This window comes from Apus apus, chromosome 6 (genome assembly GCF_020740795.1).
Source record: "Apus apus isolate bApuApu2 chromosome 6, bApuApu2.pri.cur, whole genome shotgun sequence".
NCBI lineage: Eukaryota > Metazoa > Chordata > Aves > Apodiformes > Apodidae > Apus > Apus apus.
In genome coordinates, this window is record NC_067287.1 from 27,223,518 (window position 1) to 27,236,038 (window position 12,521).

Below are 12,521 nucleotides of genomic sequence, written 5' to 3' on the forward strand. Positions count from 1 at the left end.
TATTTTTTGCATTTTAATCCTCATTGATGTTAATTCACACAGTGAAAGAAGACCTGTAACTATGAGCTCTGTATCTCTGATTAACTTGGACTTTTGAGTTATTTTTAATTACCTATGAATTCAGCCTCCTTAAATACATTGCATGATTTATAAGCAGTTGCCTATTTTATTCTGTGTGTACATCATGCTTTTTGCAATGCATGTGACCTAACTATTGTCTTTTGGGTGCCAAAACAGGAAGAAACTGATCTATGTCTTCAATAAGACTCAGACAAGCAGAGCAGGAAGTTGCCAAGATCCTCCAAAGCAACACTGATGAAAGACATCACCCTACTAAAGAAAAATAGTGCATATTTTTATATTTAAAAGCCTTAAAAAATGTTTTCAGTTTTCCAGTGAAAGCAAGAGTTAACATGTTTTACCAGCTCCTTTGTTTGTTTTCACATTATATTTTTACAGTATCTCCCCTAAATTTTTAGTTACAAAAAAGTCACTTAAAATGTTGCACATTCTTACTTAAAGCGTTTAATCAAAAGAATTCTCATACATAACTTGAATTTACTTCTTTTTTAGTTTGCAAGTTCTTTGTAGACAAATCTGTTTCTTCTGACTGTTATTGATGATTCTAATAGGCAAATTGATATTAAACTAATGCAATTTAACTTTGGGCAGGTAACGAGGCTTTGATGAAATATTTTCATTGCTGGCTGGCTGAATGCAAATACATTTATTTGTTCATTCAAAGTTTCTTTCCTTGTGTGTGTGATAATATTTGGTTGGGTTTTGGTTTTTCAAACGCCCAAAGAAAAACTAGTTTGTTGGATATTAATCAGCTTGAAGAAATAGGTCCAAGTAGCAAAATGTGTAAATGAAATCTTCAAATGGTTACTGGGGCTTAACAAAATAAAGCCTAAACATAGTTCCATTGGGTGAAATCCTGATCTTATGGAAGCACACAAAGAATGGTAAGAGGGCTATCACCTTCAACGGCACTGAATTTGGGCTTAGAGTCAAGTGTGCAACAAACCATTCAAATGTTCAAGAGGAGGGAACACTAAAGCACAATGAGCACGGGAACACAGTTCAGTGTTCTCAGCAACACCCTCTCAGTTGCCTCTGCCTGCAACCGCCACCTACAAGAGTGCTCTGTTAGCGTGTGAGAGGGAGATGAGCATTGTTACAACACATCTGCTCACTCCTGCTGTTAATTATCTAAATTATGTTAATATATCTAAAAGCCCCATTGTGCACAGCTTTGTATTAACACTCCTAGTCTTCACCCATGCTGCAGGTAAAATAATATTTGATTCTATACTAAACGTTACATTCTTATTAACCATTCTATCCTAATATATAAGTTAATCAATAATGGAAAGGCCCTTCCAGAGCAATCAAATTCCTTTGCATGTTCAAAGCATCTTTTCCTTTAAATATGAATTAAGTAGTTTGAAAAAACTGGAAACCACCAACAGAAAAGGAACATCACTCTCTAACAATAACTACAATGACTGGTAAAGTCAGTAAACACAAAAATCTGTTGAGTATTAAGAGTACAACATCTGAGTCACTTTAAAGAGTCTGACATGACATCAATTACCTTCAATAGTTCAGTGAAGCTGTAAGGTGGATGGTAGTTTCCATCATTTACAAGCTGGTGAAGTTACTTGGTTGATGAGATCAGAAAAGGATCTGCATACATGTTCAGCTGTAGAGAACAACTCCTGCTGCAAAGCAGACTGTTGAGCTGAAAAGCAGAAGAGATTTTAAATATTTCAGAGCATTTGGATGCTGCCAGAGCCCTGGAAAACTCTATAAATCTCTAATTTAAGATAACTCTGTAGAAACAGCAGCTTTTTCTCTTATTCTCCTTTTTACATCCTCATTATCAGAAGTGAGGCATTCTGAGTGTTGAACAAAGCTCTGTCTAAGACCATTGATTACAAAGGGATTTTGTGAGTCTGGAAGTCTGCCTGGGACTAGAGTCACAGTGTCGCAGAAGTGGCAACAGAAAAGACCTCCAGTGTCTTCAACAGTTTAAGTTAGCTCCTTAATTGACTGCTGAGACTGATTTCCTATTATGTGCTTGGACTCATCCTCTTTCAAATTAGTCTGTTAGGGGCTATATTCCACCTTATAGGAATATTTTCTTCCTTACAGTACAGAGCCAGAGCACTTCTACAGTGGCATGATTCTGAGTTTCCTCTGAGGGCTGAATGATTATGAACATCATCACAGAGTAAACTGGATGAATGAGAGAAGACAGTATCAAGATAACTAGGAGAACTTATACCTGGTTGCGCTTGGAGCAAAAATGCATCCTTCAGTTTCATCACTAGCTGCTGCAGTTCCAGTTCCTCACTGACATCTGTCTCCTCAGGTGGCATCTGCACTGCAGTGGGAGTAAGAACTGTATTCCTCTTGGTGCCACTGAGGGAGCTTTCTGTCAGTTCAGGTAAGTATGTTTGAGTCCCTTTTGCTATTTTATACTGTCTCATAAAAGGTGCGTCACTTTGCAAAGCCACTGACACCTGTGTGCCTTTTGAAAACATGAAGTCCTCTGCAGCAGGAATCTTGAGAGTCTGTAGAACCTCCATTCTATTGGCAGAGTTGGAGTGATTCAAAGATCTCCAGTCTGCACGTGTTCTGGAAGCAGGCCTTATCTGGGCAGGATTTAATACACCGTGCATTCTCCTTCCCAGCATGACATAAGGATTTCTTGGCATCATATTCTGACATTCTGATGACTGTAACATTGTCTGTAATAGTCAAAACACAGAAACTACATTGTGAAAATATGTGATAATTTGGTTTGCTGGTAGTCCTAAAAAAGGTAAAAAAATAATTTAGGGTCATAATAATTTTTTTATTTAATATCTGGTGAAGTAAACTGATTTTTTCACAAATAAAATATTTTCCTGCAATAAAATAAAACTTTGTATTTGAGTTTGGACAAATCTATGTGTTTTTTCCACAATTACAGTCTGAAGACATTATACACTTTAATTGATTTAAAAGTGAGAATAATAATGTTCCAGGACTAAATTTGCAGGAAAATTGTTCTAAAATATTGAAATTAAGGGGAAAAAAAAATGTGTATATGAAACACATATCAAACATCTCACAGCTGTTCACATTTGAAATTCCAAAACTAGATCAGTTGTCAGTGCTACAATTGTACTTGTCATTTTCTACACAGAACTATAATGGCAAATCCACTGCATGAACGTGGAGTCTGATGTAACTGAGGAGCACTGAGCTGACCATCCAGGCACTGAACACTTAACTGCATGTGTGCAGCCAGTACTGCATGTTGTGGGCAGGCTGTCATCACAGCACACACACAGGATGGCATGACTGGTCATACTGGACTCCATGTGCGTGTGATATAAAGCTGATCAAGCGTGCACTGCTGATATGTCTGGATTTCCTCTATGTTTGCCTAGCCCTGAAAAGCACTCTAAAAACAGCATCTCAGAAAATGCTACCAGAATGCTGTAGATGGCAAATATGTATGCATTCCTTGTGAAACAGGGCCTTTTTAGAAGCTCAGAGATGCTAAATGAACAAGATTCAATACAATTGAAAAGAAATACATTATTTTCTGTAAAAGGTCCATATTTCATCCCAGTACAAGACAGCACTAGGAATGACAAAAAGCATGTGATTTATTCAATGCCAACATAAGATTCTTTAAAGAAAAGACTGCAATTAATTATCTAACACTTCTATTGGACCATTTTCTCAATCTTATTGCAATACCCTCTCACTATTCTCATTGCAGTAGTATCTAAATATCCCAGACATGAATATCTGTGCTAGATGCTAAATACATACAGAATGACAAGAAAATCCCTGTTGCAAAGAGCTCATCTGCTTTCTCTGAAGACAAGAACCTAAAATGACTGAGCAGCCTAGCAGAAGGTGCATGAAATAGTATCAAAAGTGCTGGTCTGCAGGAAAGGTAGTAGTCTTCAATAATTGCCTATAGCTGTGAAGATTATTGGTATATTTATCATTATACCTTTATTTCTTCCTTCATTTGTTGCAGCTTCATTTGCAGGTTTTCATGGCTTGCTCTCAGGCTTTGGAGCTTTGCCTCTAATTTGCAGCTTTTATCTTCCTGGCAGTTGTAAAGAAATTGCATTTTGTCCTTCCATTTGCTGAACTGCTTCTTCATATACCTGACAGGGATACAGGAGAATGGGAATTTTGCTATACCACACAAACATGGAATTTCTATAAGAAGCTGGGGTAGAAATACTTTTTTGTGTTCCATATAGCTGAGGTGGAGACAGGCAGAAAAGCTTGTTAACACTACAGAAATAAACTAACTGCTTCATACCACACATTCGTACCACACAAGTTCATCTGATTCACTTTCATTTGGGTATGTATTGGCTAACAAACAAAAGCCCCATCAGTTTCACTGGAATTATGAAAGATTCATCTGAATGGGACAGCAAGCTACGACAATTTAAAATTAATATTACAGTGGTCCCTTATAGCAGGGGTTATAAGGGACCTTTATTGGGTCCCTTTTTTTAGAGGTCTATTTAATGGGTTTTTACTGCAAAATGCTGACTGCCTTCAACTAACTCAGAGCCCAGTTCTGTGAACAGACACATAAATGCTAGAACTTGATCCACAAATAAGAAGAGCTTTCCATGAGTACTGTGATTCATTCACCCAGTTATATGATAAGCTCTAGGTTGGAGGGTGATGCAGTACTTCAGGAGCAGGCTTCCCAGATATCCTCTCAAATATTGCTAATCCAAATGAAAGCTTAAGAAAGATCTTTGCCATATCTCTTTATTTTCCCATGTAAGAACAGAGACTGAGGTGAGTGACACAGACTTACAATGAAACTGCAATTGTTTTGATTTAGTCTTGGAGTGCCTTGTGTGAATTTGGTGCAGCAATTGTACATTGACTTACTAGAATTCAACAAAACAGGAACAGACAGAACACAACATACTGAAGGAAAAAAAGAGGGCAGATTCATGATGAAATTATAGACCTCACTCTAATTACTTTAGTTTCAGTGGTCACACACATGATTAAATCTACAGCACATGCAACTGTAACTACAAAAATGAAGGAGAGGAAAGCAAAAGTAAAAGAAAAAGGTAAGCATGGTTGCCCATACACCAACACCCCTCCAAAAAAACAACCAAAAAACCACTCAATAAATTTATATTATAGGAATTAATATTTTATAACCTTTGTATATCAGAAGTGTGTATCACTTCTGTGATAAGTTCAGTCATGGAATTATTATCAATAGTTACCGTAATAAGCCTGTAAATTCTATTCTATTTACAGCATATTTTTAAGAAAAATATCCTACTTTGATTTAAAATCTTAATGGAAATTATGAAATTTGTTTTCATTAAGCTTTATTCAGATAAAATTTTTTAAAAGTATGCTATTTTAATATTTTTATATGAGTGAACATTTTTTCCCTTAAAAGTGACTTTCAGAAATGTAAACTAACAATTGCAGAAATGCTGATGGAAGCAAACCTAAATGTTTTGCTTTGCCAGAAATTATTTTTCCACTGATCTCTCTTGCTGAGTTTTTATCACTCATAGAATCATAGAATCCAAGAATGGTTAAGGTTGGAAGGGACCTTAAAGATCAGTCAAGCTTCTCATCTACTACCAGCCCCAAGTTCTTTTCCTTGTTACTGCTCTCCAGCCGTTTTCCCCCAGCCTGTATTTGTGTCTGGGGTTGCACCAACCGAGGTGCAGGATCTTGCACATGGCTTTGTTGAACTCACCAACATGAGGCTGGCACTGGCCCACCTCTCCAGCCTGTCCAAGTCCCTCTGGATGTTGTCCCTTCCCTCTAGGGTGTCTACTCCACACAGCTTGGTATCATCAGCAAACTTGATGAGGAGACACTCAATCCCACTATCTGTGTCTCCAACAAATGTTAAACAGCACTGGTCCCAGTACTGACCCCTGAGGAACACCACGCATCACTTGCCTCCACTTGGACACTGAACCATTCATCCCCCTTAGATAGGATTATTATTATTTTAAAATCTCTAAAGTATAGAAAAATCATTTGTCTTCTAGCTCTTCACTGGAGCAGCACTGCCCACCAGTCTTCAGTCACTGTACTCAGCATTTACCTACCTGCTCTCATTGTAAATGCTTTTGATGGATTCATGCATATTTATCACATCTTCTTCAAAAGAGGCTATTTCCTATAATAAAAGAAAGTATCTGTTTATAATTTTATCAGCAATAACATTTAATTTTCTATTTAAATTTTGCTATAAGAAGGCATAGCAAATTTCACTATAAGAGGGCATGACAAATTTGGGATTTGGTCTGTTTTACAGATTTACTAGTTCACTTATTTTATTCAACTGATTGCATCCACTTAGCATGTGAGAATTTGTTTTGATTTAGACAAGAACAAAAACCTCATTCCCTGAAATTTCTGCAAAAAGGAATATTCCAATTTGGGAACATCCAGGCCCCTTGGTTTGGGACAAGGAGATGGAGGGAGAGGCTGGATGTAGAAGAGAGAAGAGAAACTCTTGGTCTTCGTATGGAAGTAGCAGTCTTCGGGCCATGCAGGGGACATTCACCCAGAAGTCAGGGAGGTGAACACTTTCCAGGTAAACTGCTTTAGAGGTATGGTATAAGCTGGGCTGGAATAAGGGCTGTCAAAAAATTATGGGACTAAGAGACGGGTTCCCAGGACTTTCAAGCTTATGTATTCTACTAAAAGCTACCATTGAACTTGCAGTCTGCATCTTTTTAAGCAATACTGAAATAATCCACATTACAATGTATTTGAATTCAATATAAAACTTCTCAGAATTCTCAGACCAGAAAGAAAAAGAACAAGAGAGCAATACATGTGGCAGAATCCCACCACAGGGATGCAAGTCCCATCTTGCTGTCTTCTGAAATGACAAATGCCAGCCATCAAAATGATATGGCTATGCAATGTCTGCCCATAACCTCTCCTGCAGACATGTGCTGACTGGCACTATACTTGGGAGCTGGGCAGCAGAGTCCTAAAAGACATGTCTTCCAAGGGGCTGCAAAGGATAGTAGCAGCCGAAGGAGTGACCTGACATGAATAGGGTAGTTCCAATGTACTGCATCTCTTGGCTTCTGGGAAGGACAAGATGAGCGGATGACACATGAAGGTTTGAACACAACCCAGTGTTCCCTCTATTCCGAGTATGTGCAGAGCTACTAACCTCTCAAACAAATATAGAAACAAAAAACTGCTATGTAATTTTTTTTTTGTCTATACTGTCCTACCCACTCCTCTAGCATTGTTTCTATGCAGGGAACCTGGAAATGGATTACTGGAGAGCTTTTATACATTAGCTATTTTTGTTGGAGTGGACACAACTCTGGGTTTATCCTTAAGAAGGGCCCCTTCTGTCCTCTTGCTATTGCCATGGTGACAAAAATGGCCTGAGCCTAATAAGAATTAAGGCATCCTTCCTTGGCATTTGCTTGCAGTAGAAGGACATGATGGCATTTTTTTCCTGGCAGAATAGAGAGAGGACTCCAGTCTTAGCTAGTCTTTAGTGTCCTACTCTAAGACAACTCAAAAAGAAAAAAGTAATAGAGCAACTATTATTACAAATGCTTCTGAAGGTCATGGAAGTCAAGGAGTTAGCCACTAATATTGGGAGGGTATGAAATTCAAGCATCACAATGTTTTCAGTTTCCAGATTTTTTTTCCAGAAGTGAGCAATTTGACAGAAAGGTGAAGCTGCCCATTACATTTCATTTTCATTGGTAATTAGTTAACTGACCATTAGTTAACTTGGTCCATCTTCTTCATAGCTTTAGCACTATTACAGCTTCATGTTTTACTCACCCGAGCTTTTGTCTTGCCTTGCTCTGGTCTCTTGCTGCTATTCTCACTCTTTGGCATTACAGTTCTGTATTCAGATATGAATTTGGGTGATTCCTGGTCTGGTATGTCCACAGGGAAAGCCAGATTTTCAGGGCCAGATAGTGGTGAAGCACTGAGTTCTGCTGGGGTACTGTATATCAACAGAGAAATAATGAGTAGAGAAAGGACCAAGCCTTACTTCGTTTTGGTACCCAGAAGGATCAAAATAAATCTAATGCACTACAAGTAGACAGACAGCTGTGCTATTGACTAAGCAAGAAGTACTGTTTAGCTGGCATATTTTGGCTGAAAGAATTAAATTCCCCCCCCCAAATTTCACTCTTTCCAAAGAATCTCAAAAACAGGTTCTTCTTTCCACCTATTTAGTATCAATGCAATTTGCTGCTTTTCTTTTTTGCTTCCTTTAGCCAAGATCTAAATATCTTGGGAAATTCAACTACAAAAAGATAACAAAGGGCCAGACAGGCTGCTGTTCAGTCCATTCTATGCTAGGAAAAGCCCACATACCTATCAGCCCCACAGTGACATCTGTAACAGCAACCCCAAATTCTCTCTCTCATAGCTACCCAAGCACTAGGTAAACAAAACCTCATAGAATTACAGAGAAATTCTGATTGCTCACAGAAGGATTAAATAACATTCAAAATGAAAAAAGATTTTTTGTTGCCGAATACAAGTGGGGAAATATTAGCAATGGAAAATGTTTTGCATTTCACCACATTCTAAAAAACAAACATTGAAATAATAATCTCCATGAGAATCACTGTAACTATCATCTATTCATCTTGCTGTACATAAAAATTGGTTTCCAATAGCCATGTACTTACCTAGCAGTTCAGCACAATCAAGTTTAATAAACAGATTTTTCTCCTCCTGTGTGTAAGGATGAATTAACTCTTTCAGAGAGGAGTGATTATTTTTTTCCTATTTCAGTCTCACTGAAGCCTCATTTGGAGAACACGTGAGAGCAAGAGAATTGCTAGGTCTTTATACAAGTAGGAAGGAATCTCACCCTTCACATGCTTGTAGTGCTTATCTCATACAACAGCTCTCTTCAGTTTCTACAGCCAAATATCAACCAAAATCTCAGAGCAAGGAAATCATAACACAATCTCCAATGTTCACTAATAACCACTGTAATCAGTAGAAATACCGTAATGAATGTCCATGTTAACTAAAAGCACACAAAAAAGATTTGAATTGAAAGAACTGGAACAGTGGGATCAGCTAGTCATTGTGAGTAAGCTCATAGGACTGCAATTCAGTGGGACTTCAGTAGAATGACTGTCAGTGAATGCACTGTGGGTCACATGTGGGGTGCTTAAAAACCTAGGCAATTCTGACAGGTACTAAATATTTGCAATGCTTGGCCTTAGACTGAATGTAAGAAATGGCATGGAGGGAAAGAGATGGCATAAAGGAGTGAACAAGGACATAGGCATGCTGTATTTTATAAGACAACTGGTCATTAGGTTGTCAGCATGGTAATCATGGTTAAGCTACAGAACAATGAACAGCAATTTTCCATTTATGCTTTCCCTTTTTAAGGGAAAAATAATGACTGTAATAACAAAATCGCTTACTCAAAGGACATAAGCAAGCAATATCCCACAGCCTGATATATTACTCAAGAGATTATGAACTCATTTGAAATAGAAACTCACACAGTCTTTCTGTGAGTAGGGAAGTGCCTCTCCTCCATTATTTCCAGAGCCCTCCTTCTCTGAGCCTCCTTTCTTCTGCAGCGCTCTGGAAACAGGTTGTTCCTGATGGTGCGGAGAAAGTGCTTTGCATTCGCCTTTGCTGACATCTATTGGAATGAGGGATTAAGTAAGGAGTGAAGTAATAAAATAAGGAGTGAAGTAGACACAGTCCAAGGCAAAGGCAAGGCATAAAAAAGCAAAGGTCCACCTGTTCAACAACAGAAGAGGTTAACAGCTGCTGTCTGAGCCCTAGAAGAGGAGTTGAGATGGATGATGATGCAGAACCACAGACAAGAGCAGCTCTAATTCTGTTTAGTAAGCAAAGCACTCTGCATGGGCCAAATTCAGGCAGCCTGCAATTACTTAATGCAGGATTTTGGTGGTTACAATGATTAAGCTTACAGTCACAATTGTAATTCTGCCTGACTTGTAAATAAGTTTACTCTTAATCAAGGAGAGTAAGTTCTTTTACACTTGTATGAAGTGGTAATTGATACGGCCTTCTGTGCCTTAAGTCCTCCTCTTGTACACTACAGTAAAAAACACGTTAATGTGTCACAGCAGTGTCAGGCTTGTCAGGCTCAGGTACAACAACTAAGTTCAGTAGCTATGTTACAGGAGGACACAAACCAATTCTTCCATAGCAAGTGACTGCTGCAGAACATGGGGGGAGCCCTAACATACTGAACAGAAAAACAAAGACAACACAACATGCCTCCTAGTCGTTTCTCAGCATAGTAATTACATTACCACAAGGTGTCAGCACGGTAAGGAAAAACAGTGCTGATATTTTAAATCCCCACTTAGCAGCCCACTCCCTGATAAAGACAATGTGAAAACTTACCCAGCAAGGACAGCATCTGCAAAGAGCAGAAGGTATGGAAAAAGTAACTTAATAGTGGTTATGTCCCACATTACAAATATAAAAATGGAATCTGTCATAGTGAGTAGCTGATCTTTTAAATTTTGGTATAGATTTTGGCCACAAAAGTAGTATTTACAGGTTTGTGTTAAGAGTAGGATTTCATAAGGAAAACCTCTGTTCCATGATCCAGTTGCCATATTGCAGCAACAATGTGGGAAAACTCAATGTCAGTATATAGGTGAGAAAGGGGACTTCATTTTAAAACAAAATTGACTTAACCCCCTCATACTGACTCATAAGCACTAATATACGTGTCCAAATACTCTTTCCAGCACTCACACACCAAAGTGTATATATACACATGGTATGACTATAAGGACTTGGAGGACAAGAGATGTCAGTTTTCCTTAAGCCTCCACGGTTACCCTTAGGTTACTCTTAGTGTGACCATGTGCTGGTTTTTGGATGTGTCTTTAGCTTCTTTAGGAGCCGCAGTGACTGTGATCTTTTGTCTGCTTATTTGTTGTTTTATGCTTACAAGCCTAATTCTTTACCTTCATGTCATCATCTCTTGTGACAGCATCTTCAATTGGCAGTTTAACCTTTGTTTTGGGCTACCTTTTGTTTTCCTTATTTGTTTGTCCTGAGCAGCTGTGTGGGAGTGCTGTGATCTTGCTCACCAGCTAATCGAGGTTGCATCATCTCCTGCCTTGTTATATCCCTCCTGCCCTTTCTTCTCGTGCTTCCACATCCACACAGTCCCATTCACTCTCGATCCATACTGATTTTAATGTCTCTCTGAGAAATCTTCACATGAAGGAATCAGTTGAAATTTGATTCTCCTGTGTTCTCAGAGATGGGGAATGAGAAAGAATACTTGGAGGAATTAACATCTATCTGTTATTTTTTAATGCAGGTATTAAGCATCCAGATATAGTTTCTTAGTGTGTCAGCAACAGGTTTGGTTTTCTGAAAGAGAGCAATGAAGTGGCTACAATTTAATGTTCCCCCAGACAAAGAGTGACTGCAAAAGCAGTCTAACATTCTTTAGTTTTGGTGCAGACATTGGCTACCCAGATACCTTTCATGTTAAGTGCAGGGTTTCAGGAAAGAGACCATGAAGTACAGCTCACTAGAGAAACTTTCATGGGTGCTTTTTTCATTTACTGGAACAGAAGAAAATACTGTTCTACAGATCCACAAAAAAACCCCAAACAAACCCAAAAATCTGTCTGATGCTATGTGCAAGATCTGGAATCTCCTGCTCATAGGAGAAGCTGATCTTCCATACACCAATTGCCAGTGTTGAACCTTGCACTAGTGTGATGAAAGCACAAGTTGCCCCTGTAATTGAACCCAAGTGGGTGAGCTTAATTTGGCCCATGCTGCCTCTTTGTGCTGTATCCCTAACTGTCAGAGACAAATGATCCAAGTGACTTACAATAAAGTGGAAAAGCTTTGAAATAAACAAAATTTCATGCAGGAATTTGTACAACTTTAGGATTAATTAATTTCTGAATAAGTCCACATTGTGACTGGGAGGAAGGAGCACTGGGACACACAGAAGGCCCTTTATACAGGTTTAAGGATGATCTGTAAATGGCAAACTTGCCATACAGCTCCTTGAGAAAAGAACTTGTACTATGACATTTCATGGCTCTATTCAGTTATTTCAGAACAAAACACTCCTTCTAAAGTTAGAAGCCTCCCTTTTTCCTTTCCCTGACTGTTCCTAGATTAGTAATGCTAATATGTCATGGTCATTATGGCTAATACATGCATAATTTCATAATCAATGAAGTTCAAGAGTCTACTGCCTGCCTGCCTACATGAGGAACCTGAAGGGGGAAATGAATCAGCACAAGGGGACTCTACCTGCACGCAGTGTTCCACAACAGGATGTGACCTCTTATGTGGCTTCCTGAGACGGCCAGTGAAAAAGCACACTTGGCAAAGGTCAAAATTGAGGCACTTCATACAGCGATACCTGTGAGGGAACACAGAAGGATTAAGTTACTTGCCCACAAGTAAGAACTTGGTTTAAGTGAGCTTGA

General features: G+C 38.6%; 1 protein-coding gene across 6 annotated transcripts in view; it reads right to left on the reverse strand.

The window, feature by feature from the left end:
• Nucleotides 1–12,521, reverse strand: part of DYTN (dystrotelin) — a 49,249-nt gene that overhangs the window by 26,253 nt on the left and 10,475 nt on the right. For 2 of the 6 annotated variants that reach the window (XM_051624120.1, XM_051624122.1), the window contains exons 7-13: nucleotides 12,343–12,454; nucleotides 9,564–9,709; nucleotides 7,861–8,029; nucleotides 6,141–6,211; nucleotides 4,022–4,181; nucleotides 2,291–2,756; nucleotides 1,598–1,744 (exon numbers count right to left, since the gene is read on the reverse strand). In XM_051624120.1, coding sequence (XP_051480080.1) covers nucleotides 1,641–1,744; nucleotides 2,291–2,756; nucleotides 4,022–4,181; nucleotides 6,141–6,211; nucleotides 7,861–8,029; nucleotides 9,564–9,709; nucleotides 12,343–12,454 — 1,228 coding nt within the window. In that variant the 3' untranslated portion in view covers nucleotides 1,598–1,640. Of the gene's footprint in view, nucleotides 1–6; nucleotides 1,745–2,290; nucleotides 2,757–4,021; nucleotides 4,182–6,140; nucleotides 6,212–7,860; nucleotides 8,030–9,563; nucleotides 9,710–12,342; nucleotides 12,455–12,521 lie in introns of those variants that run through there. The other 4 variants (XM_051624123.1, XM_051624119.1, XM_051624121.1 and 1 more) reach the window with 3 other exon arrangements.